Source organism: Salmo salar, chromosome 08 (genome assembly GCF_965601325.2).
Source record: "Salmo salar chromosome 08, fSalSal1, whole genome shotgun sequence".
NCBI classification, from domain to species: Eukaryota; Metazoa; Chordata; class Actinopteri; order Salmoniformes; family Salmonidae; genus Salmo; species Salmo salar.
Genome location: NC_138298.1, coordinates 40,790,001 through 40,817,500, shown reverse-complemented (window position 1 = coordinate 40,817,500; position 27,500 = coordinate 40,790,001). Strand labels below are relative to the sequence as shown.

Below are 27,500 nucleotides of genomic sequence, written 5' to 3'. Positions count from 1 at the left end.
GGAGAGGGGAGGAGGGGGAGGAGGGGGTGAGAACAGTTGTGGGGAGACTCAGACCCAAATAAAGCAGCTGAGAGAGAAGGGAGAGGTGGGAGGTTTGGGGGCATTCTAATGATGTCACAGTGACCCAGCAGAACTTAGAGCTGGATATGTTCTAATGATGTCACAGTGACCCATCAGAACTTAGAGCTGGATATGTACTAATGATGTCACAGTGACCCATCAGAACTTAGAGCTGGATATGTTCTAATGATGTCACAGTGACCCATCAGAATTTAGAGCTGGATATGTACTAATGATGTCACAGTGACCCATCAGAACTGAGAGCTGGATATGTACTAATGATGTCACAGTGACCCATCAGAACTGAGAGCTGGATATGTTCTAATGTCACGTCCTGACCAGCAGATGGAGCTGGTGTAGTAGTTTGGGGGTCAGGACGTGGCAGTCTTGTGTGTGTCTTGTGACTCCTGATCAGGAACAGCTGGGAATCGTTGTTCCTGATTGGGAGTCATATATGTAGGAGTTGTTTGTCACTGGGGTTTGTGGGTGGTTGTTTTTGCACTGCGTTGGTGAGCCTGCAAAACTGTTTAGTGTTGTGGGTATCATTTATTGTTTTGTCAAGTGGATGCTTTACTCTTTTTTTGTTAATTAAAATATGAGTATCCACAACTCCGCTGCATTTTGGTCTTCCCTGCAACACAATGAAGGATTTTGTGACAACTAATGATGTCACAGTGACCCATCAGAACTTAGAGCTGGATATGTACTAATGATGTCACAGTGACCCATCAGAATTTAGAGCTGGATATGTACTAATGATGTCACAGTGACCCATCAGAACATAGAGCTGGATATGTACTTATGATGTCACAGTGACCCATCAGAACTGAGAGCTGGATATGTGCATAAACATAGTAGTTTGTGAATAGAAAACCTCTACAGTATAAATATAGTATTCTGTTTATAGAATACATCTACAGTATAAATATAGTATTCTGTTTATAGAACGCATCTACAGTATAAATATAGTATTCTGTTTATAGAATACATCTATAGTATAAATATAGTATTCTGTTTATAGAATACTTCTACAGTATAAATATAGCATTCTGTTTATAGAATACATCTACAGTATAAATATAGTATTCTGTTTATAGAATACATCTACAGTATAAACATAGTATTCTGTTTATAGAACACATCTACAGTATAAATATAGTATTCTGTTTATAGAACACATCTACAGTATAAATATAAGAGACAATCTATCCAAAGTTCAGCTGATATCCAATAGAACTGAATGTGATACACGGGTCAGCTGATATCAAATAGAACTGAATGTTGTACACGGGTCAGCTGATATCCAATAGAACTGAATGTTGTACACGGGTCAGCTGATATCCAATAGAACTGAATGTTGTACACGGGTCAGCTGATATCCAATAGAACTGAATGTTGTACACGGGTCAGCTGATATCAAATAGAACTGAATGTTATACACGGGTCAGCTGATATCCTATAGAACTGAATGTTATACACGGGTCAGCTGATATCAAATAGAACTGAATGTTATACACGGGTCAGCTGATATCCTATAGAAATTAATGTGATATACGGGTCAGCTGATATCAAATAGAACTGAATATGATACACGGGTCAGCTGATATCAAATAGAACTGAATGTTATACACGGGTCAGCTGATATCCAATAGAACTGAATGCTAAACACGGGTCAGCTGATATCCTATAGAACTTAATGCCGTACACGGGTCAGCTGATATCCTATAGAACTGAATGCTAAACACGGGTCAGCTGATATCCTATAGAACTGAATGCTAAACACGGGTCAGCTGATATCCTATAGAACTGAATGCTAAACACGGGTCAGCTTATATCCTATAGAACTGAATGCTAAACACGGGTCAGCTGATATCCTATAGAACTGAATGCTAAACACGGGTCAGCTGATATCCTATAGAACTGAATGCTAAACACGGGTCAGCTGATATCCTATAGAACTGAATGCTAAACACGGGTCAGCTGCCCAGCATTCAACACAAAGCTAAACAACAGTTGGCCATGACAGGACTATTTAAGACCAGCATGGAAAACAAGCCATGAAATCTGACCACCGCGACACAGAAACATCCCATTCTATAGTGAACATGGCTGTGTCCCCTGTTCCCTACAGAGTACAATACCCTATGGCCCCTGGGCAAAAGAAGGGCACTAGATAAGAAATAAAGGGTTCCACTTGGCATGCTACCTACGTATGACCTTGACATGCAGTTCACTAATGATGTAACGAGAGACAGCACCAATATTAACTAGTTCACTAATGATGTAACGAGAGACAGCACCAATGTTTACTAGTTCACTAATGATGTAACGAGAGACAGCACCAATATTAACTAGTTCACTAATTATGTAACGAGAGACAGCACCAATATTAACTAGTTCACTAATGATGTAACGAGAGACAGCACCAATATTAACTAGTTCACTAATGATGTAACGAGAGACAGCACCAATATTAACTAGTTCACTAATGATGTAACGAGAGACAGCACCAATATTAACTAGTTCACTAATTATGTAACGAGAGACAGCACCAATATTAACTAGTTCACTAATGATGTAACGAGAGACAGCACCAATATTAACTAGTTCACTAATGATGTAACGAGAGACAGCACCAATATTAACTAGTTCACTAATGATGTAACGAGAGACAGCACCAATATTAACTAGTTCACTAATGATGTAACGAGAGACATCACCAATATTAACTAGTTCACTAATGATGTAACGAGAGACAGCACCAATATTAACTAGTTCACTAATGATGTAACGAGAGACAGCACCAATATTAACTAGTTCACCAATGATGTAACGAGACAGCACCAATATTAACTAGTTCACTAATGACGTAACGAGAGACAGCACCAATATTAACTAGTTCACTAATGATGTAACGAGAGACAGCACCAATATTAACTAGTTCACTAATGATGTAACGAGAGACAGCACCAATATTAACTAGTTCACTAATGATGTAACGAGAGACAGCACCAATATTAACTAGTTCACTAATGATGTAACGAGAGACAGCACCAATATTACCTAGTTCACTAATGATGTAACGAGAGACAGCACCAATATTAACTAGCTCACTAATGATGTAACGAGAGACAGCACCAATATTAACTAGTTCACTAATGATGTAACGAGAGACAGCACCAATATTAACTAGTTCACTAATGATGTAACGAGAGACAGCACCAATATTAACTAGTTCACTAATGATGTAACGAGAGACAACACCAATATTAACTAGTTCACTAATGATGTAACGAGAGACAGCACCAATATTAACTAGTTCACTAATGATGTAACGAGAGACAGCACCAATATTAACTAGTTCACTAATGATGTAACGAGAGACAGCACCAATATTAACTAGTTCACTAATGATGTAACGAGAGACAGCACCAATATTAACTAGTTCCCTAATGATGTAACGAGAGACAGCACCAATATTAACTAGTTCACTAATGATGTGATGATGTAACTAAAGACAGCACCAATATTAACTAGTTCACTAATGATGTAACGAGAGACAGCACCAATATTAACTAGTTCACTAATGATGTAACGAGAGACAGCACCAATATTAACTAGTTCACTAATGATGTAACGAGAGACAGCACCAATATTAACTAGTTCACTAATGATGTAACGAGAGACAGCACCAATATTAACTAGTTCACTAATGATGTAACGAGAGACAGCACCAATATTAACTAGTTCCCTAATGATGTAACGAGAGACAGCACCAATATTAACTAGTTCACTAATGATGTGATGATGTAACTAAAGACAGCACCAATATTAACTAGTTCACTAATGATGTAACGAGAGACAGCACCAATATTAACTAGTTCACTAATGATGTAACGAGAGACAGCACCAATATTAACTAGTTCACTAATGATGTAACGAGAGACAGCACCAATATTAACTAGTTCACTAATGATATGATGATGTTTCCTAGTTCCTATATAATGATGTGATGATGTTTCCTAGCTCCTATATAATGATGTGATGATGTTTCCTAGCTCCTATATAATGATGTGATGATGTTTCCTAGTTCCTATATAATGATGTGATGATGTTTCCTAGCTCCTATATAATGATGTGATGATGTTTCCTAGCTCCTATATAATGAAGTGATGATGTTTCCTAGTTCCTTATAATGATGTGATGATGTTTCCTAGTTCCTATATAATGATGTGATGATGTTTCCTAGCTCCTATATAATGACGTGATGATGTTTCCTAGTTCCTATATAATGATGTGATGATGGTTCCTATATAATGATGTGATGATGTTTCCTAGTTCCTATATAATGACGTGATGATGTTTCCTAGCTCCTATATAATGATGTGATGATGTTTCCTAGTTCCTATATAATGATGTGATGATGTTTCCTAGTTCCTATATAATGATGTGATGATGGTTCCTATATAATGATGTGATGATGTTTCCTAGTTCCTATATAATGATGTGATGATGTTTCCTAGCTCCTAAATAATGATGTGATGATGTTTCCTAGCTCCTATATAATGATGTGATGATGTTTCCTAGCTCCTATATAATGATGTGATGATGTTTCCTAGTTCCTTACAATGACGTGATGATGTTTCCTAGCTCCTATATAATGATGTGATGATGTTTCCTACCTCCTATATAATGACGTGATGATGTTTCCTAGTTCCTATATAATGATGTGATGATGTTTCCTAGTTCCTATATAATGATGTGATGATGGTTCCTAGTTCCTTATAATGATGTGATGATGTTTCCTAGTTCCTATATAATGATGTGATGATGTTTCCTAGTTCCTTATAATGATGTGATGATGTTTCCTAGTTCCTATATAATGATGTGATGATGTTTCCTAGCTCCTATATAATGATGTGATGATGTTTCCTAGCTCCTATATAATGACGTGATGATGTTTCCTAGTTCCTATATAATGATGTGATGATGGTTCCTATATAATGATGTGATGATGTTTCCTAGCTCCTATATAATGACGTGATGATGTTTCCTAGCTCCTATATAATGATGTGATGATGTTTCCTAGCTCCTATATAATGATGTGATGATGTTTCCTAGTTCCTTACAATGACGTGATGATGTTTCCTAGCTCCTATATAATGATGTGTTGATGTTTCCTACCTCCTATATAATGACGTGATGATGTTTCCTAGTTCCTATATAATGATGTGATGATGTTTCCTAGTTCCTATATAATGATGTGATGATGGTTCCTAGTTCCTTATAATGATGTGATGATGTTTCCTAGTTCCTATATAATGATGTGATGATGTTTCCTAGTTCCTTATAATGATGTGATGATGTTTCCTAGTTCCTATATAATGATGTGATGATGTTTCCTAGCTCCTATATAATGATGTGATGATGTTTCCTAGCTCCTATATAATGACGTGATGATGTTTCCTAGTTCCTATATAATGATGTGATGATGGTTCCTATATAATGATGTGATGATGTTTCCTAGCTCCTATATAATGACGTGATGATGTTTCCTAGCTCCTATATAATGATGTGATGATGTTTCCTAGTTCCTATATAATGATGTGATGATGTTTCCTAGCTCCTATATAATGATGTGATGATGTTTCCTAGTTCCTATATAATGATGTGATGATGTTTCCTAGTTCCTATATAATGATGTGATGATGGTTCCTATATAATGATGTGATGATGTTTCCTAGTTCCTATATAATGATGTGATGATGTTTCCTAGCTCCTATATAATGATGTGATGATGTTTCCTAGCTCCTATATAATGATGTGATGATGTTTCCTAGCTCCTATATAATGATGTGATGATGTTTCCTAGTTCCTTACAATGACGTGATGATGTTTCCTAGCTCCTATATAATGATGTGATGATGTTTCCTACCTCCTATATAATGATGTGATGATGTTTCCTTTTTCCTATATAATGATGTGATGATGTTTCCTACCTCCTATATAATGACGTGATGATGTTTCCTAGTTCCTATATAATGACGTGATGATGTTTCCTAGTTCCTTATAATTATGTGATGATGTTTCCTAGTTCCTATATAATGATGTGATGATGTTTCCTAGTTCCTTATAATGATGTGATGATGTTTCCTAGTTCCTATATAATGATGTGATGATGTTTCCTAGTTCCTTATAATGATGTGATGATGTTTCCTAGCTCCTATATAATGAAGTGATGATGTTTCCTAGTTCCTATATAATGATGTGATGATGTTTCCTAGCTCCTATATAATGATGTGATGATGTTTCCTAGTTCCTATATAATGATGTGATGATGTTTCCTAGCTCCTATGTAATGACGTGATGATGTTTCCTAGTTCCTTACTGGCGTGGTCTAAACCACCCTGTTCCCTATACACTACACTACTACCCTATGGGCTGTGGTCTAAACCACCCTGTTCCCTATACACTACACTACTACCCTATGGGCTGTGGTCTAAACCACCCTGTTCCCTATACACTACACTACTACCCTATGGGCTGTGGTCTAAACCACCCTGTTCCCTATACACTACACTACTACCCTATGGGCTGTGGTCTAAACCACCCTGTTCCCTATACACTACACTACTACCCTATGGGCTGTGGTCTAAACCACCCTGTTCCCTACACACTACACTACTACCCTATGGGCTGTGGTCTAAACCACCCTGTTCCCTATACACTACACTACTACCCTATGGGCTGTGGTCTAAACCACCCTGTTCCCTACACACTACACTACTACCCTATGGGCTGTGGTCTAAACCACCCTGTTCCCTATACACTACACTACACTACTACCCTATGGGCTGTGGTCTAAACCACCCTGTTCCCTTGTTTGTTGGTATTATATAAAACATATTAATAAACCTATGACTTATGACCAAACTTAATAACTCACGAAACAGACGCTTGTGTGTGTGTGTGTGTGTGTGTGTGTGTGTGTGTGTGTGTGTGTGTGTGTGTGTGTGTGTGTGTGTGTGTGTGTGTGTGTGTGTGTGTGTGTGTGTGTGTGTGTGTGTGTGTGTGTTTAACTTACGACACAGAGGCTTTTAAAAGCCAAATGACATGTGAGCTGAAATATTAAGTCTATTACATAAGACAGGGACTGGACACATAACAACACTACCCTGTCTCTCACACACACACACACACACACACACACACACACACACACACACACACACACACACACACACACACACACACACACACACACACACACACACACTAGGGGACTACATAATTCAACTAACTCAACCTCCCTTCCTAATTGCTCCCCTCTGTATCCTGGCACGTGTCCAGGTCACCACTGTTAACTAGGGTTAATTCCCTCTATAGTTATATACTGTTAACTAGGGTTAATTCCCTCTATAGTTATATACTGTTAACTAGGGTTAATTCCCTCTATAGTTATATACTGTTAACTAGGGTTAATTCCCTCTATAGTTATATACTGTTAACTAGGGTTAATTCCCTCTATAGTTATATACTGTTAACTAGGGTTAATTCCCTCTATAGTTATCTACTGTTAACTAGGGTTAATTCCCTCTATAGTTATATACTGTTAACTAGGGTTAATTCCCTCTATAGTTATATACTGTTAACTAGGGTTAATTCCCTCTATAGTTATATACTGTTAACTAGGGTTAATTCCCTCTATAGTTATATACTGTTAACTAGGGTTAATTCCCTCTATAGTTATATACTGTTAACTAGGGTTAATTCCCTCTATAGTTATATACTGTTAACTAGGGTTAATTCCCTCTATAGTTATACACTGTTAACTAGGGTTAATTCCCTCTATAGTTATATACTGTTAACTAGGGTTAATTCCCTCTATAGTTATATACTGTTAACTAGGGTTAATTCCCTCTATAGTTATATACTGTTAACTAGGGTTAATTCCCTCTATAGTTATATACTGTTAACTAGGGTTAATTCCCTCTATAGTTATATACTGTTAACTAGGGTTAATTCTCTTTACACTGAGTGTACAAAACAAAACAACAGCACCCCAATCACTGCCCTGGGGCATTGGGATATTTTCTTTAGACCAGAGGAATATGTTCCTTCATTCTGGCCCTCCAACACCACTTCCAGCAGCATCTGGTCTCCCATCCAGGGACCAACCCTGCTTAGCTTCAGAAGCCAGCCAGCAGTGGGATGCAGGGCAGTCTCCCATACAGAGACCAACCCTGTTTAGCTTCAGAGGCCAGCCAGCAGTGGGATGCAGGGCAGTCTCCCATACAGAGACCAACCCTGTTTAGCTTCAGAGGCCAGCCAGCAGTGGGATGCAGGGTGGTACTGCTGCTGTATCTAGATGTTCGTTGCCACAGCAACCTCCAGCGGTTCTTACCTGGTTACAGGTACTGATGTCAACTCCGTCTTTCAGGAACTCCAGAACCTTGTCCAGGTTCCCCGCCCTCGCAGCACGCAGGAAACTAGTGTTACTGTCAGACTAGAGAGAGAGAGAGAGAGAGGAGGGGAGTAGAGAGAGAAAGAGAGACAGTAAGTATTACATAGTATGTAACATCGGTATTTTGTGGCGTTCTGATTGTGTGTGTGTGTGTGTGTGTGTGTGTGTGTGTGTGTGTGTGTTTGTGTGTGTGTGTGTGTGTGTGTGTGTGTGTGTGTGTGTGTGTGTGTGTGTGTGTGTGTGTGTGTGTGTGTGTGTGTGTGTGTGTGTGTGTGTGTGTGTGTGTGTGTGTGCACCACTGTGTTCCCATCACTCTTATCAATGTCTTTCTCTAAAAGATCTAAATTTAAACAGCAGAAACACTGACTAGTGGAAACAGCTGTATATGTAAACTGTATATAGCTATACTACTAACTACATACTATAATTAAACTGTATATATCTATACTACTAACTACATACTATAATTAAACTGTATATATCTATACTACTAACTACATACTATAACTAAACTGTATATATCTATACTACTAACTACATACTATAACTAAACTGTATATATCTATACTACTAACTACATACTATAACTAAACAGTATATATCTATACTACTAACTACATACTATGACTAAACTGTATATATCTATACTACTAAGTACATACTATGACTAAACTGTATATATCTATACTACTAACTACATACTATAACTAAACGGTATATATCTATACTACTAACTACATACTATGACTAAACTGTATATATCTATACTACTAACTACATACTATGACTAAACTGTATATATCTATACTACTAACTACATACTATAATTAAACTGTATATATCTATACTACTAACTACATATTATAACTAAACGGTATATATCTATACTACTAACTACATACTATGACTAAACTGTATATATCTAGACTACTAACTACATACTATAACTACACTGTATAAATCTATACTACTAACTACATACTATAACTAAACTGTATATATCTATACTACTAACTACATACTATAACTACACTGTATATATCTATACTACATACTATAACTAAACAGTATATATCTATACTACTAACTACATACTATGACTAAACTGTATATATCTATACTACTAACTACATACTATAACTAAACTGTATTTATATATACTACTAACTACAAACTATGACTAAAGTAGTCCAGAGTCTATCTCTATACTAGATCTTCCAGAGTCTATCTCTATACTAGATCTTCCAGAGTCTATCTCTATTCTAGATCTGCCAGTGTCTATCTTCTATTTCTATTCTAGATCTGCCAGTGACCCTGACATTCACACAACACATCTGTCATCTGGTGCCTCCCCCTCAACACTAATCACTCCTCACATACATTACAATGGGGCTAAGACCACAGACACACACGCACGCACGCACGCACGCACGCACACACACACACACACACACACACACACACACACACACACACACACACACACACACACACAAGCATCACGTCACTTTTAGTTCCTGTCTGTCTAATCTGCTGAACTGATCTACACACACAATTACATCACACACACACAATTACATCACAAACCCAGTTCTGGGTATTGGGACACGACCTGTGTGTGTGTGTGTGTTACCTGGCGTTGGCGCTCTGCTCTCTCTCTGTGTCGTCTGCGTCTCTCCCTGGCTTTCTGTATGGCTCTGAGCTCGGGAGGCTGCTCTAACTCACGAGCCTTCTTCAGGTGAGCTGCCGCATGGGCCATGGCTCACACACACACACACACACACACACACACACACACACACACACACCACACAACACACACCACACACACCACACACACACACACCACACACACACACACACACACACACGCACACACACTCTCGCTTAAACTCTCCCTCTCCAACTCTCACACACACACTTCCTCAGACACACTCTCTGTCTGTCCTTTAGGTCTAAACACTAGTAGACTAGTTATGAAGTACGGAGCTAAGGGTCCTCTTGAGGTCCAGTCTTCAGTCTAGTCAACGATACAGAGCTAAGGGTCCTCTTGAGGTCCAGTCTTCAGTCTAGTCAACGATACGGAGCTAAGGGTCCTCTTGATGCCCAGTCTTCAGTCTAGTCAACAGTACAGAGCTAAGGGTCCTCTTGAGGTCCAGTCTTCAGTCTAGTCAACAGTACGGAGCTAAGGGTCCTCTTGAGGCCCAGTCTTCAGTCTAGTCAACAGTACGGAGCTAAGGGTCCTCTTGAGGTCCAGTCTTCAGTCTAGTCAACAGTACAGAGCTAAGGGTCCTCTTGAGGCCCAGTCTTCAGTCTAGTCAACAGTACGGAGCTAAGGGTCCTCTTGAGGTCCAGTCTTCAGTCTAGTCAACAGTACGGAGCTAAGGGTCCTCTTGAGGTCCAGTCTCCAGTCTAGTCAACAGTACAGAGCTAAGGGTCCTCTTGAGGCCCAGTCTTCAGTCTAGTCAACAGTACAGAGCTAAGGGTCCTCTTGAGGTCCAGTCTTCAGTCTAGTCAACAGTACGGAGCTAAGGGTCCTCTTGAGGCCCAGTCTTCAGTCTAGTCAACAGTACGGAGCTAAGGGTCCTCTTGAGGTCCAGTCTTCAGTCTAGTCAACAGTACGGAGCTAAGGGTCCTCTTGAGGTCCAGTCTTCAGTCTAGTCAACAGTACGGAGCTAAGGGTCCTCTTGAGGTCCAGTCTCCAGTCTAGTCAACAGTACAGAGCTAAGGGTCCTCTTGAGGTCCAGTCTTCAGTCTAGTCAACAGTACGGAGCTAAGGGTCCTCTTGAGGCCCAGTCTTCAGTCTAGTCAACAGTACAGAGCTAAGGGTCCTCTTGAGGTCCAGTCTTTTGTCTAGTCAACAGTACAGAGCTAAGGGTCCTCTTGAGGTCCAGTCTCCAGTCTAGTCAACAGTACAGAGCTAAGGGTCCTCTTGAGGCCCAGTCTTCAGTCTAGTCAACAGTACGGAGCTAAGGGTCCTCTTGAGGTCCAGTCTTCAGTCTAGTCAACAGTACGGAGCTAAGGGTCCTCTTGAGGTCCAGTCTTCAGTCTAGTCAACAGTACGGAGCTAAGGGTCCTCTTGAGGTCCAGTCTCCAGTCTAGTCAACAATACGGAGCTAAGGGTCCTCTTGAGGTCCAGTCTTCAGTCTAGTCAACAATACGGAGCTAAGGGTCCTCTTGAGGTCCAGTCTTCAGTCTAGTCAACAGTACGGAGCTAAGGGTCCTCTTGAGGTCCAGTCTTCAGGCTAGTCAACGATACAGAGCTAAGGGTCCTCTTGAGGTCCAGTCTTCAGGCTAGTCAACAATACGGAGCTGGTGCCATGAGTATCCAATAGATCAATTAATCGAGTTTCCATGTCTATTATGGATGTATTCATCTATGCATGCTAATGAGCCAGTTGTATTGCCTCCATGGTCTGGTCTGGCATGTGTTGAATGTAGTTCAACAGGTTGGTCACCTGGTAGTCACCTGGTAGTCACCTGGTAGTCACCTGGTAGTCACCTGGACTGAAATGCCAGTCAATGTGATGATGTCGTAAAAATCCCTCTTAGGTAGAAAACAGTAAGTCCTTTACTGGTTCCCCTTGTTCTTAAATGCCATAACCAACCAGACTGAGATCATGTGTTTTAAGTCCTTCCTCTCTCTCTTCCCTCTCTTCCTCTCATCCTTTCTTCTCTCCCTCGTGGACCCGATGGAGAGAGTGTTGTCAGGACAGGAGAGACAGAGACACTGAGACTACTGGAGCGACTCTTTCTCTTTCTCTCTCTCTCTGTCTCTCTCTCTCTGTGTCTCTCTCTCTCTATGTCTGTCTGTCTCTCTTTCTCTCTCTCTCTGTGTCTCTCTCTCTGTGTCTCTCTCTCTCTATGTCTGTCTGTCTGTCTCTCTCTCTCTCGCTCTCTCTCTCTCTCTCTCTCTCTCTCTCTCTCTGTCTCTCTGTCTCTCTCTCTCTATCTCTCAAAGACACATCCACACCCACTACGAATCATTCAGGTGTGTATAATAACAGTAAGAGCGGGGATAACTGATAACACACACACACACACACACACACACACACACACACACACACACACACACACACACACACACACACACACACACACACACACACACACACACACACACACACACACACACACACACACACACACACACACCCAGGGGATGACCATGCTCCAGATGTACCAGCAGCTCTCAGCTGTGTGAGCAACAGCAGGAGATTGTTTAGCGTGTTGTGTGTGTGTGTGTGTGTGTGTGTGTGTGTGTGTGTGTGTGTGTGTGTGTGTGTGTGTGTGTGTGTGTGTGTGTGTGTGTGTGTGTGTGTGTGTGTGTGTGTGTGTGTGTGTGTGTGTGTGTGTGTGTGTGTGTGTGTGTGTGTGTGTGTGTGTGTGTGTGTGTGTGTGTGTGTGTGTGTATTGAGTGTGTGTGTGTGTGTGTGTGTATGGGGTTTAGTAAGGCACTGAGCCAACATCCAACCTACTGCTAGAGCTACAAACACTCCCTGACCCTGTCCCCAAATACACTACATAGAGAGGAAGGAGGGAGAGAGGAGGGAGGAGGGAGAGAGGAGGGAGGAGGGAGGGAGGAGGGAGAGAGAGAGAGGGAGAGAGAAGGGAGGAGGGAGAGAAAGAGGGAGGATGGGAGAGAGGGGAGGGATAGAGAGAGGGAGAGAGGAGGGAGGAGGGAGAGAGAGAGAGAGAAGGGAGGAGGGAGAGAGAGGGAGAGAGGAGAGAGGAGGGAGGAGGGAGAGAGGAGGGAGAGAGGAGGGAGGAGGGAGAGAGGAGGGAGAGAGGAGAGAGGAGGGAGAGAGGAGGGAGGAGGGAGAGAGGAGAGAGGAGGGAGAGAGAGGGAGGAGGGAGAGAGAAGGGAGGAGGGAGAGAGGAGGGAGAGGAGGAGAGAGGAGGGAGGGAGGGAGGAGTGAGAGGAGGGAGGAGGGAGAGAGGAGGGAGAGAGGAGGGAGAGAGGAGGGAGAGAGGAGGGAGAGAGGAGGGAGGAAGGGAGAGAGGAGGGAGAGAGGGAGGGAGGAGGGAGAGAGGAGGGAGGAGGGAGGGAGGAAGGAGAGAGGAGGGAGAGAGGAGGGAGAGAGGAGGGAGGAGGGAGAGAGGAGGGAGGAAGGGAGTGAGGAGGGAGAGAGGAGGGAGGAGGGAGAGAGGAGGGAGAGAGGAGGGAGGAGGGAGAGAGGAGGGAGTGTGGAGAGTAGAGGGGGAGAGGAGGGAGTGTGGAAGGAGGAAGGGAGAGAGGAGGGAGAGAGAGGGAGAGAGAAGGGAGGAGGGAGAGAAAGAGGGAGGAAGGAAGGGAGAGAGAGAGGGAGAGAGAGAGAGAGAGGGAGAGAGAAGGGAGGAGGGAGAGAAAGAGGGAGGAAGGGAGAGAGGGGAGGGATAGAGAGAGGGAGAGAGGAGGGAGGAGGGAGAGAGAGAGAGGAGAGAGAAGGGAGGAGGGAGAGAGAGGGAGGAAGGGATAGAGGAGGGAGGCGGGAGAGAGAGAGAGGGAGAGAGTAGGAAGGGAGGAGGGAGGAGGAGTCCTGATCCTCTACTGTCTCTATCTGATGGTCCTCATCCACTACTGTCTCTATCTGATGGTGAGTGTTTGTCCTCATCCTCTACTGTCTCTATCTGATGGTCCTCATCCTCTACTGTCTCTATCTGATGGTGAGTGTTAGTCCTCATCCACTACTGTCTCTATCTGATGGTCCTCATCCACTACTGTCTCTATCTGATGGTCCTCATCCACTACTGTATCTATCTGATGGTGAGTGTTTGTCCTCATCCACTACTGTCTCTATCTGATGGTGAGTGTTTGTCCTCATCCTCTACTGTCTCTATCTGATGGTCCTCATCCACTACTGTCTCTATCTGATGGTCCTCATCCACTACTGTCTCTATCTGATCGTCCTCATCCACTACTGTCTCTATCTGATGGTGAGTGTTTGTCCTCATCCTCTACTGTCTCTATCTGATGGTGAGTGTTAGTCCTCATCCACTACTGTCTCTATCTGATGGTCCTCATCCTCTACTGTCTCTATCTGATGGTCCTCATCCTCTACTGTCTCTATCTGATGGTGAGTGTTAGTCCTCATCCTCTACTGTCTCTATCTGATGGTCCTCATCCACTACTGTCTCTATCTGATGGTGAGTGTTAGTCCTCATCCACTACTGTCTCTATCTGATGGTCCTCATCCACTACTGTCTCTATCTGATGGTCCTCATCCACTACTGTCTCTATCTGATGGTCCTCATCCTCTACTGTCTCTATCTGATGGTGAGTGTTAGTCCTCATCCACTACTGTCTCTATCTGATGGTCCTCATCCACTACTGTCTCTATCTGATGGTCCTCATCCACTACTGTCTCTATCTGATGGTCCTCATCCACTACTGTCTCTATCTGATCGTCCTCATCCACTACTGTCTCTATCTGATGGTCCTCATCCACTACTGTCTCTATCTGATGGTCCTCATCCTCTACTGTCTCTATCTGATGGTGAGTGTTAGTCCTCATCCACTACTGTCTCAATCTGATGGTCCTCATCCACTACTGTCTCTATCTGATGGTCCTCATCCTCTACTGTCTCTATCTGATGGTCCTCATCCTCTACTGTCTCTATCTGATGGTCCTCATCCTCTACTGTCTCTATCTGATGGTGAGTGTTAGTCCTCATCCACTACTGTCTCTATCTGATCGTCCTCATCCACTACTGTCTCTATCTGATGGTCCTCATCCACTACTGTATCTATCTGATGGTGAGTGTTAGTCCTCATCCACTACTGTCTCTATCTGATCGTCCTCATCCATTACTGTCTATCTGATGGTCCTCATCCTCTACTGTCTCTGTCTGATGGTGAGTGTTAGTCCTCATCCTCTACTGTCTCTATCTGATGGTCCTCATCCACTACTGTCTCTATCTGATGGTCCTCATCCACTATTGTCTCAATCTGATGGTCCTCATCCACTACTGTCTCTATCTGATGGTCCTCATCCTCTACTGTCTCTATCTGATGGTCCTCATCCACTACTGTCTCTATCTGATGGTGAGTGTTAGTCCTCATCCACTACTGTCTCTATCTGATGGTCCTCATCCACTACTGTCTCTATCTGATGGTCCTCATCCACTACTGTATCTATCTGATGGTGAGTGTTAGTCCTCATCCACTACTGTCTCTATCTGATGGTCCTCATCCACTACTGTCTCTATCTGATGGTCCTCATCCACTACTGTCTCTATCTGATGGTCCTCATCCACTACTGTCTCTATCTGATGGTCCTCATCCACTACTGTCTCTATCTGATGGTCCTCATCCACTACTGTCTCTATCTGATGGTCCTCATCCACTACTGTCTCTATCTGATGGTCCTCATCCTCTACTGTCTCTATCTGATGGTCCTCATCCACTACTGTCTCTATCTGATGGTCCTCATCCACTACTGTATCTATCTGATGGTGAGTGTTAGTCCTCATCCACTACTGTCTCTATCTGATGGTGAGTGTTAGTCCTCATCCTCTACTGTCTCTATCTGATGGTACTCATCCACTACTTTGTCTCTACCGCCCTCAGCTGGTGAGTGTGAGGAAGTGCAGCCCAACCCAGTGGCACCAGAATTCTCTGTCTCTCAGGGCCGAAGCTTAACTGACAGTTTCTCCTACTGAGACACAAAATCTCTAATTGACATCAATACAGTGTTTCATATGAAAGTCTGGCTTATGCATAACTTACACAGGAGGCTGGTGAGGGGAGGACGGCTCATTTTAATGGCTGGAATGGAGTGAAGGAAATGGTAACAAAAACATGGAAATGTTTTGGATGTGTTTGATGTGTTTGTTAACAGGGTCAGTATGATGTGTTTGTTAACAGGGTCAGTATGATGTGTTTATTAACAGGGTCAGTATGATGAGTTTGTTAACAGGGTCAGTATGATGTGTTTGTTAACAGGGTCAGTATGATGTGTTTGTTAACAGGGTCAGTATGATGTGTTTGTTAACAGGGTCAGTATGATGTGTTTGTTAACAGGGTCAGTATGATGTGTTTATTAACAGGGTCAGTATGATGTGTTTGTTAACAGGGTCAGTATGATGTGTTTGTTAACAGGGTCAGTATGATGTGTTTATTAACAGGGTCAGTATGATGTGTTTGTTAACAGGGTCAGTATGATGTGTTTATTAACAGGGTCAGTATGATGTGTTTATTAACAGGGTCAGTATGATGTGTTTGTTAACAGGGTCAGTATGATGTGTTTGTTAACAGGGTCAGTATGATGTGTTTGTTAACAGGGTCAGTATGATGTGGTTGTTAACAGGGTCAGTATGATGTGTTTGTTAACAGGGTCAGTATGATGTGTTTATTAACAGGGTCAGTATGATGTGTTTGTTAACAGGGTCAGTATGATGTGTTTGTTAACAGGGTCGGTATGATGTGTTTGTTAACAGGGTCAGTATGATGTGTTTATTAACAGGGTCAGTATGATGTGTTTGTTAACAGGGTCGGTATGATGTGTTTGTTAACAGGGTCAGTATGATGTGTTTGTTAACAGGGTCAGTATGATGTGTTTATTAACAGGGTCAGTATGATGTGTTTGTTAACAGGGTCAGTATGATGTGTTTATTAACAGGGTCGGTATGATGAACCCTGTGTAATGCCATTCAAGTCATTTCGTTACAGCCGTTACTATGAGCCGTCCTCCCCAATAAAGGTTCCACCAACCGACTGTGTATCTTAAGATCGGATTGCAGTTTACTACAGAGACACAGATGGAGGAGTGGGAATGAGTAAGAGAGATGGAGAGACTGAGACAGAAACAGACCAAGAGGGAGAGTGAGACAGACAGACAGAGCAGGAGAGAGAAAGAAAGAAAGAGAGAGACAGACAGACAGACAGACAGACAGACAGACAGACAGACAGACAGACAGACAGACAGACAGACAGACAGACAGACAGACAGACAGACAGACAGACAGACAGACAGACAGAGAGAGAGAGGGGGGGGGGGGGGAGAGAGAGAGAGAGTGAGAGACTGAGACAGACAGACAGACAAAGCAAGGTATTAGGAATTGATTGAAATACCATCCGAACATGTTTCTCCTTGTGAACACACACACACACACACACACACACACACACACACACACACACACACACACACACACACACACACACACACACACACACACACACACACACACACACACACCACACACAGTACAACCTACTCTGGATAATGTCTCCATCTAGCTAATAGCTACAGATGCTCTCTCCTGCTGGGTAAGGTTTCAGTCAGAGGATCTATAATGGTGTCCCACACGGGACCCTGCTTCCTACATAGTACACTACTTCTAACCAGAGTTCTGGACCAATGTAGTGCACTACTTCTAACCAGAGTTCTGGACCAATGTAGTGCACTACTTCTAACCAGAGTTCTGGACCAATGTAGTGCACTACTTCTAACCAGAGTTCTGGACCAATGTAGTGCACTAGTTCTAACCAGAGGTCTGGACCAATGTAGTGCACTAGTTCTAACCAGAGGTCTGGACCAATGTAGTACACTAGTTCTAACCAGAGGTCTGGACCAATGTAGTGCACTACTTCTAACCAGAGTTCTGGACCAATGTAGTGCACTACTTCTAACCAGAGTTCTGGACCAATGTAGTGCACTACTTCTAACCAGAGGTCTGGACCAATGTAGTACACTAGTTCTAACCAGAGGTCTGGACCAATGTAGTGCACTAGTTCTAACCAGAGGTCTGGACCAATGTAGTACACTAGTTCTAACCAGAGGTCTGTACCAATGTAGTGCACTAGTTCTAACCAGAGGTCTGGACCAATGTAGTGCACTACTTCTAACCAGAGTTCTGGACCAATGTAGTGCACTACTTCTAACCAGAGGTCTGGACCAATGTAGTACACTAGTTCTAACCAGAGGTCTGGACCAATGTAGTGCACTAGTTCTAACCAGAGGTCTGGACCAATGTAGTACACTAGTTCTAACCAGAGGTCTGTACCAATGTAGTGCACTAGTTCTAACCAGAGGTCTGGACCAATGTAGTGCACTACTTCTAACCAGAGTTCTGGACCAATGTAGTGCACTACTTCTAACCAGAGGTCTGGACCAATGTAGTACACTAGTTCTAACCAGAGGTCTGGACCAATGTAGTGCACTAGTTCTAACCAGAGGTCTGTACCAATGTAGTGCACTAGTTCTAACCAGAGGTCTGGACCAATGTAGTGCACTACTTCTAACCAGAGTTCCTGGACTAATGTAGTTGTCACACCCTGATCAGTTTCACCTGTCTTTGTGATTGTCTCCCAGCCCCTGCAGGTGTAGCTTGTTATCCCTGGTGTATTTATCCCTGTGTTTCCTGTCTCTCTGTACCAGTGTATTTATCCCTGTGTTTCCTGTCTCTCTGTACCAGTGTATTTATCCCTGTGTTTCCTGTCTCTCTGTACCAGTGTATTTATCCCTGTGTTTCCTGTCTCTCTGTACCAGTGTATTTATCCCTGTGTTTCCTGTCTCTCTGTACCAGTGTATTTATCCCTGTGTTTCCTGTCTCTCTGTACCAGTGTATTTATCCCTGTGTTTCCTGTCTCTCTGTACCAGTGTAATTTATCCCTGTGTTTCCTGTCTCTCTGTACCAGTGGTATTTATCCCTGTGTTTCCTGTCTCTCTGTACCAGTGTATTTATCCCTGTGTTTCCTGTCTCTCTGTACCAGTGTATTTATCCCTGTGTTTCCTGTCTCTCTGTACCAGTGTATTTATCCCTGTGTTTCCTGTCTCTCTGTACCAGTGTATTTATCCCTGTGTTTCCTGTCTCTCTGTACCAGTGTATTTATCCCTGTGTTTCCTGTCTCTCTGTACCAGTGTATTTATCCCTGTGTTTCCTGTCTCTCTGTACCAGTGTATTTATCCCTGTGTTTCCTGTCTCTCTGTACCAGTGTATTTATCCCTGTGTTTCCTGTCTCTCTGTGCCAGTGTATTTATCCCTGTGTTTCCTGTCTCTCTGTACCAGTGTATTTATCCCTGTGTTTCCTGTCTCTCTGTACCAGTGTATTTATCCCTGTGTTTCCTGTCTCTCTGTACCAGTGTATTTATCCCTGTGTTTCCTGTTTCTCTGTACCAGTGTATTTATCCCTGTTTCCTGTCTCTCTGTGCCAGTGTATTTATCCCTGTGTTTCCTGTCTCTCTGTACCAGTGTATTTATCCCTGTGTTTCCTGTCTCTCTATACCAGTGTATTTATCCCTGTGTTTCCTGTCTCTCTGTACCAGTGTATTTATCCCTGTGTTTCCTGTCTCTCTGTACCAGTGTATTTACCCCTGTGTTTCCTGTCTCTCTGTACCAGTGTATTTATCCCTGTGTTTCCTGTCTCTCTGTACCAGTGTATTTATCCCTGTGTTTCCTGTCTCTCTGTACCAGTGTATTTATCCCTGTGTTTCCTGTCTCTCTGTACCAGTGTATTTATCCCTGTGTTTCCTGTCTCTCTGTACCAGTGTATTTATCCCTGTGTTTTCCTGTCTCTCTGTACCAGTGTATTTATCCCTGTGTTTCCTGTCTCTCTGTACCAGTGTATTTATCCCTGTGTTTCCTGTCTCTCTGTACCAGTGTATTTATCCCTGTGTTTCCTGTCTCTCTGTACCAGTGTATTTCTCCCTGTGTTTCCTGTCTCTCTGTACCAGTGTATTTATCCCTGTGTTTCCTGTCTCTCTGTACCAGTGTATTTATCCCTGTGTTTCCTGTCTCTCTGTACCAGTGTATTTATCCCTGTGTTTCCTGTCTCTCTGTACCAGTGTATTTATCCCTGTGTTTCCTGTCTCTCTGTACCAGTGTATTTATCCCTGTGTTTCCTGTCTCTCTGTACCAGTGTATTTATCCCTGTGTTTCCTGTCTCTCTGTACCAGTGTATTTATCCCTGTGTTTCCTGTCTCTCTGTACCAGTGTATTTATCCCTGTGTTTCCTGTCTCTCTGTACCAGTGTATTTATCCCTGTGTTTCCTGTCTCTCCGTACCAGTGTATTTATCCCTGTGTTTCCTGTCTCTCTGTGCCAGTGTATTTATCCCTGTGTTTCCTGTCTCTCGGTACCAGTGTATTTATCCCTGTTTCCTGTCTCTCTGTGCCAGTGTATTTATCCCTGTGTTTCCTGTCTCTCTGTACCAGTGTATTTATCCCTGTGTTTCCTGTCTCTCTATACCAGTGTATTTATCCCTGTGTTTCCTGTCTCTCTGTACCAGTGTATTTATACCTGTGTTTCCTGTCTCTCTGTACCAGTGTATTTACCCCTGTGTTTCCTGTCTCTCTGTACCAGTGTATTTATCCCTGTGTTTCCTGTCTCTCTGTACCAGTGTATTTATCCCTGTGTTTCCTGTCTCTCTGTACCAGTGTATTTATCCCTGTGTTTCCTGTCTCTCTGTACCAGTGTATTTATCCCTGTGTTTCCTGTCTCTCTGTACCAGTGTATTTATCCCTGTGTTTCCTGTCTCTCTGTACCAGTGTATTTATCCTGTGTTTCCTGTCTCTCTGTACCAGTGTATTTATCCCTGTGTTTCCTGTCTCTCTGTACCAGTGTATTTTATCCCTGTGTTTCCTGTCTCTCCGTACCAGTGTATTTATCCCTGTGTTTCCTGTCTCTCTGTGCCAGTGTATTTATCCCTGTGTTTCCTGTCTCTCGGTACCAGTGTATTTATCCCTGTGTTTCCTGTCTCTCTGTGCCAGTGTATTTATCCCTGTTTCCTGTCTCTCTGTACCAGTGTAATTATCCCTGTGTTTCCTGTCTCTCTGTGCCAGTGTATTTATCCCTGTGTTTCCTGTCTCTCTATACCAGTGTATTTATCCCTGTGTTTCCTGTCTCTCTGTACCAGTGTATTTATCCCTGTGTTTCCTGTCTCTCTGTAGCAGTGTATTTATCCCTGTGTTTCCTGTCTCTCTGTGCCAGTGTATTTATCCCTGTTTCCTGTCTCTCTGTACCAGTGTAATTATCCCTGTGTTTCCTGTCTCTCTGTACCAGTGTAATTATCCCTGTGTTTCCTGTCTCTCTGTGCCAGTGTATTTATCCCTGTTTCTGTCTCTCTGTGCCAGTGTATTTATCCCTGTGTTTCCTGTCTCTCTGTACCAGTGTATTTATCCCTGTGTTTTCCTGTCTCTCTGTGCCAGTTTGTTACAAGTCAACCAGGATGGTTTTCCCCGTACTCCTGCTTTTTTGCACGTCTTCTTTTTCTAGTCCTCCGGGTTTTGCCTGTTCTCTGTTCTCTGTACCCGCCTGCCTGACCATTCTGCCTGGCTTGACCACGAGCATGTCTGCCACTCTGTACCTCCTGAACTTTAGCCTATCCACGACCATTCTCTTGCCTACTCCTTTTGGATTATAATAAATATCAAAGACTCCATCTGCCTCCCGTGTCTGCATCAGGGTCTCGTCTTGTGCCCTCATTGTAGTGCACTAAGTAGAGAGTAGGGTGCCATCTGGGTCGTAGACCATGACTCCATTGATCTGCAGGGAACCTGATCTCAGAACACTGTTCATGCTGTGTTCCTACGGACCGGTCAATGGAGGGGTGTGTGTGTGTGTGTGTGTGTGTGTGTGTGTGTGTGTGTTGTGAGACAATGCTACAGTTAGTGTATTGGTAGTGTTTATTGGGTTAAGAGGTAGCTATCCTAAAAGGGAGGGTTGGGTTTATAGTGCTTCTTGTCAGGTGGAGTCTGATAACAGATCTAGAACTATAGTCTCTATGTTCAGCATGAGTCTGATAACAGATCTAGAACTATAGTCTCTATGTTCAGAATGAGTCAGGAACAGATCTAGAACTATAGTCTCTATGTTCAGAATGAGTCATAACGAGGGGAGGATAACATGCATCTTTTACGACAACATGTCATCTCTCTCTCTCTCTCTCTCTCTCTCTGTCTCTCTCTCTCTACTCGTCTCTCTCTCTCTCTCTCTCTCTCTCTGTCTCTCTCTCTCTACTCGTCTCTCTCTCTCTCTCTCTCTCTCTCTGTCTCTCTGTCTCTCGCTCTGTCTCTCTCTGTCTCTCTCTCTCTCTCTCTCTCTACTCGTCTCTCTCTACTCGTCTCTCTCTCTCTCTCTCTCTCTCTACTCGTCTCTCTCTCTCTCTCTCTACTCGTCTCTCTCTCTCTCTCTACTCGTCTCTCTCTCGCTCTCTCTCTCTCTACTCGTCTCTCTCTCTCTCTCTCTCTCTCTCACTCTCTCTCTCTCTCTCTCTCTCTACTCGTCTCTCTCTCTCTCTCTCTCTCTCTCTCTCATACACACATCTCACCCCCCTCTCTCTGAAAGGTTGGAGTCAAGCTTTTCTTCACTTAATGGGATTAGTTTAAGTAATGCATTATAGTACTTCCTTACACAAACATCTCTGTCCTAGAAAGAGGCGGCGAAAGAGGGAGAGCAAGAGGAAGAGACATGGAGAGGGAAGTGGGGGGGAGAGAGAGAGAAAGACACAAAGAGAGCGAGAGATTGGAGAGGAGAGAGTAAATGTATTTTAGTGAGTGTTTAATCATGTAATATAATGTTGTTGAGCCATGTACAGTGAGCTACAAAAGTATTGAGACAGTGATACATTTGTGTTGTTGTTTTGCCTCTGTACTCCAGAATATAATACAACTAATAGAATGTGTTTCTAAACACTTCTACATTAATGTGGATTCTACCATGATTACCGATTAACCATGAATGAATCCTGAATAATGATGAATGAGACCGTCAGACGAACGTTATTGTAATGGTGAGAGGTTAGCATGTCTTGGGGGTATGATATAAAATGCTAACCCCTCCCTGTTATTGTAATGGTGAGAGGTTAGCATGTCTTGGTGGTATGATATAAAATGCTAATCCCTCCCTGTTATTGTAATGGTGAGAGGTTAGCATGTCTTGGGGGTACGATATAAAATGCTAACCCCTCCCTGTTATTGTAATGGTGAGAGGTTAGCATGTCTTGGAGGTATGATATAAAATACTAACCCCTCCCTGTTATTGTAATGGTGAGAGGTTAGCATGTCTTGGGGGTACGATATAAAATGCTAACCCCTCCCTGTTATTGTAATGGTGAGAGGTTAGCATGTCTTGGTGGTATGATATAAAATGCTAACCCCTCCCTGTTATTGTAATGGTGAGAGGTTAGCATGTCTTGGGGGTATGATATAAAATGCTAACCCCTCCCTGTTATTGTAATGGTGAGAGGTTAGCATGTCTTGGTGGTATGATATAAAATGCTAACCCCTCCCTGTTATTGTAATGGTGAGAGGTTAGCATGTCTTGGGGGTACGATATAAAATGCTAACCCCTCCCTGTTATTGTAATGGTGAGAGGTTAGCATGTCTTGGGGGTATGATATATAATGCTAACCCCTCCCTGTTATTGTAATGGTGAGACGTTCAATTCTCTGGCAACAGCTCTGGTGGACATTCCTGTAGTCAGCATGCCAATTACACGCTCCCTCAAAACTTGAGACATCTGTGGCATTGTGTTGTTTGACAAAACTGCACATTTTGGAGTGGACTTTTATTGTCCCCCAGCACAAGGTTCACCTGTGTAATGATCATTCTGTTTAATCAGCTTCTTGATATGCTACACCTGTCAGGTGGATAGATTATCATGGCAAAGGAGAAATGCTCACTAACAGGGGCGTAAACAAATATTGTGCACAAAATTGGAGAGAAATACGCTTTTTGTGCATATGGGACATTGATGGGATGTTTTTATTTCAGCTCATAAAACCAACACTTTACATGTTGTGTTTATATTTCTGTTCAGTGTAGAATAAAAGTCACTTCAAAACGATACATTATTCAGCATCAATTTCTACCAAAACAAACTGCAACTGCATCCAACACATTGGTTGTAGTCAAGCTGTCACGCTCGTTGTACGAACTGGAAGCATACTCGGACCAACGTGCAGTGTGATCTGGGTTCCACATATTTTATTTAAGTGAAACGCACAAAACAACAAAGAATAGACGATACGTGATGCTCAAGCAGTGCTCATAGGCAACTACACAGAAACAAGATCCCACAAACACAGGTGGGAAAAATAACTACTTAAATATGATCCCCAATTGGAGACAACGATTACCAGCTGCCTCTAATTGGGAATCATACAAAACAACAACATAGAAAAAGAAACTAGAACACAACATAGACATATTAGATCAGCCTCTAGTCACATCCTGATCTACTACACCATAGAGAACCAATGGCTCTCTATGGTCAGGGCGTGACAGTACCCCCCCTCCCCAAAGGTGCGGACTCCGGCCGCAAACCTGAAACCAAAATGGGGAGGGTGGGGGGGAGGGGGTGACTAGTGTTGGTCGCGGCTCTGGTGCAGGCCAAAGAACCCGCTCATCCTGCGGATCCAGCCATGGACCCGGGCTGAACACTGTTATTTTCATAGCTACCAGTTATTAAATGGCACCATGTTTACTGGCTCTCTCCTTAGGCTTAGGAAAGGTTACACACACACACACACACTATCAGACAGCCAACTCTATTAGAGATAGAAAACAGAGACAGACAGTTAGACGGGAGGAGCAAGACCACACCCAGAGAGAGATAGAGAGAGAGAGACAGAGAGAGAGAGAGAGAGAGAGACAGAGAGAGAGAGAGAGACAGAGAGAGAGAGAGAGAGAGAGAGAGAGACAGAGAGAGAGAGAGAGAGAGAGAGATAGAGAGAGAGAGAGACAGAGAGAGAGAGACAGAGAGACAGAAGAGAGAGAGAGAGAGAGAGAGAGAGAGAGAGACAGAGAGAGAGAGAGAGATAGAGAGAGAGAGAGAGAGAGAGAGACAGAGAGACAGAGAGAGAGAGACAGAGAGAGGAGAGAGAGAGAGAGAGAGAGAGATAGAGAGAGAGAGAGAGAGACAGAGAGAGAGAGAGAGAGAGAGAGACAGAGAGAGAGAGAGACAGAGAAAGAGAGAGAGTGAAAAAGAGAGATAGATAGATAGATAGATAGATAGATAGTAGATAGATAGATAGATAGATAGATAGATAGATAGATAGATAGATAGATAGATAGATAGATAGATAGATAGATAGATAGATAGATAGATAGATAGATAGATAGATAGATAGATAGATAGATAGATAGATAGATAGATAGATAGATAGATAGATAGATAGATAGATAGATAGATAGATAGATATGAGTGAGGTGAGTTGAGGTGAGGTGAGGTGAGAGGGAGAGAGAAAAGACAGGGAGAGACAGACAGACAGACCACGCCCTAGTATTGACACACACACCACACACACACACCACACACACAATTTGTAAAACAGAAAGTGTACTGTATCAGCTACATAAATTGCAACATTCGTCCTTCAGTTGTAGAATCATAAAAACAGCCAGACCGAACCCTTTCCCCTGCAGTCACCCATATATTAAAACAGACTAGACCGAACCCTTTCCCCTGCAGTACTACTGGAATTACTGTAATATGTTTCTGGAATAGTACAGTTACTACTGGAATTACTGTCATATGTTTCTAGAATAGTATAGTACTTACTGGAATTACTGTAAATGTGTTTCTGGAATAGTACAGTACTACTGGAATTACTGTAATATGTGTTTCTGGAATAGTATAGTACTACTGGAATTACTGTAAATGTGTTTCTGGAATAGTACAGTACTACTGGAATTACTGTTATATGTTTCTGGAATAGTACAGTCGTGGCCAAAGGTTTTGAGAATGACACAAATATTAATTTTCACAAAGTCTGCTGCCTCAGTGTCTTTAGATATTTTTGTCAGATGTTACTATGGAATACTGAAGTATAATGACAAGCATTTCATAAGTGTCAAAGGCTTTTATTGACAATTACATGAAGTTTTTGCAGTGTTGACCCTTCTTTTTCAAGACCTCTGCAATCCGCCCTGGCATGCTGTCAATTAACTTCTGGGCCACATCCTGACTGATGGCAGCCCATTCTTGCATAATCAATGCTTGGAGTTTATCAGAATTTGAGGGTTTTTGTTTGTCCACCTGCCTCTTGAGGATTAACCACAAGTTCTCAATGGGATGAAGGTCTGGGGAGTTTCCTGGCCACGGACCCAAAATATCGATGTTTTGTTCCCCGAGCCACTTAGTTATCACTTTTGCCTTATGGCAAGGTGCTCCATCATGCTGGAAAAGGCATTGTTCATCACCAAACTGTTCCTGGATGGTTGGGAGAAGTTGCTCTCGGAGGACGTGTTGGTACCATTCTTTACTCATGGCTGTGTTCTTAGGCAAAATTGTGAGTGAGCCCACTCCCTTGGCCGAGAAGCAACCCCACACATGAATGGTCTAAGGATGCTTTACTGTTGGCATGACAGAGGACTGATGGTACCTTGTCTTCTCCAGACAAGCTTTTTTCCAGATGCCCCAAACAATCGGAAAGGGGATTCATCAGAGAAAATGACTTTACCCCAGTCCTCAGCAGTCCAATCCCTGTACCTTTTGCAGAATATCAGTCTGTCCCTGATGTTTTTCCTGGAGAGAAGTGGCTTCTTTGCTGCCCTTCTTGACACCAGGCCATCCTCCTAAAGTCTTCGCCTCACTGTGCGTGCAGATGCACTCACACCTGCCTGCTGCCATTCCTGAGCAAGCTCTGTACTGGTGATGCCACGATCCCGCAGCTGAATCAACTTTAGGAGACGGTCCTGGCGCTTGCTGGACTTTCTTGGGCGCCCTGAAGCCTTCTTCACAACAATTGAACCACTCTCCTTGAAGTTCTTGATGATCCGATAAATGGTTGATTTAGGTGCAATCTTACTGGCAGTAATATCCCTTGCCTGTGAAGCCCTTTTTGTGCAAAGCAATGATGTCTGCATGTGTTTCCTTGCAGGTAACCATGGTTGGCAGAGGAAGAACAATGATTCCAAGCACCACCCTTCTTTTGAAGCTTCCAGTCTGTTATTCGAACTCAATCAGCATGAGAGAGTGATCTCCAGCCTTGTCCTCGTCAACACTCACACCTGTGTTAACGAGAGAATCACTGACATGATGTCAGCTGG

At 42.9% G+C, this 27,500-nt stretch overlaps 1 protein-coding gene across 10 annotated transcripts in view; it reads right to left on the bottom strand.

Annotated features, from left to right (window-relative positions):
* LOC106592866 (uncharacterized) overlaps positions 1-27,500 on the bottom strand; it is a 182,761-nt gene that overhangs the window by 135,457 nt on the left and 19,804 nt on the right. For all 10 annotated transcript variants that reach the window (XM_082978216.1, XM_082978209.1, XM_082978212.1 and 7 more), the window contains exon 2: positions 8,465-8,566. In XM_082978216.1, the coding sequence (XP_082834342.1) occupies positions 8,465-8,566 (102 nt within the window). The remainder of the gene's footprint in view (positions 1-8,464; positions 8,567-27,500) is intronic.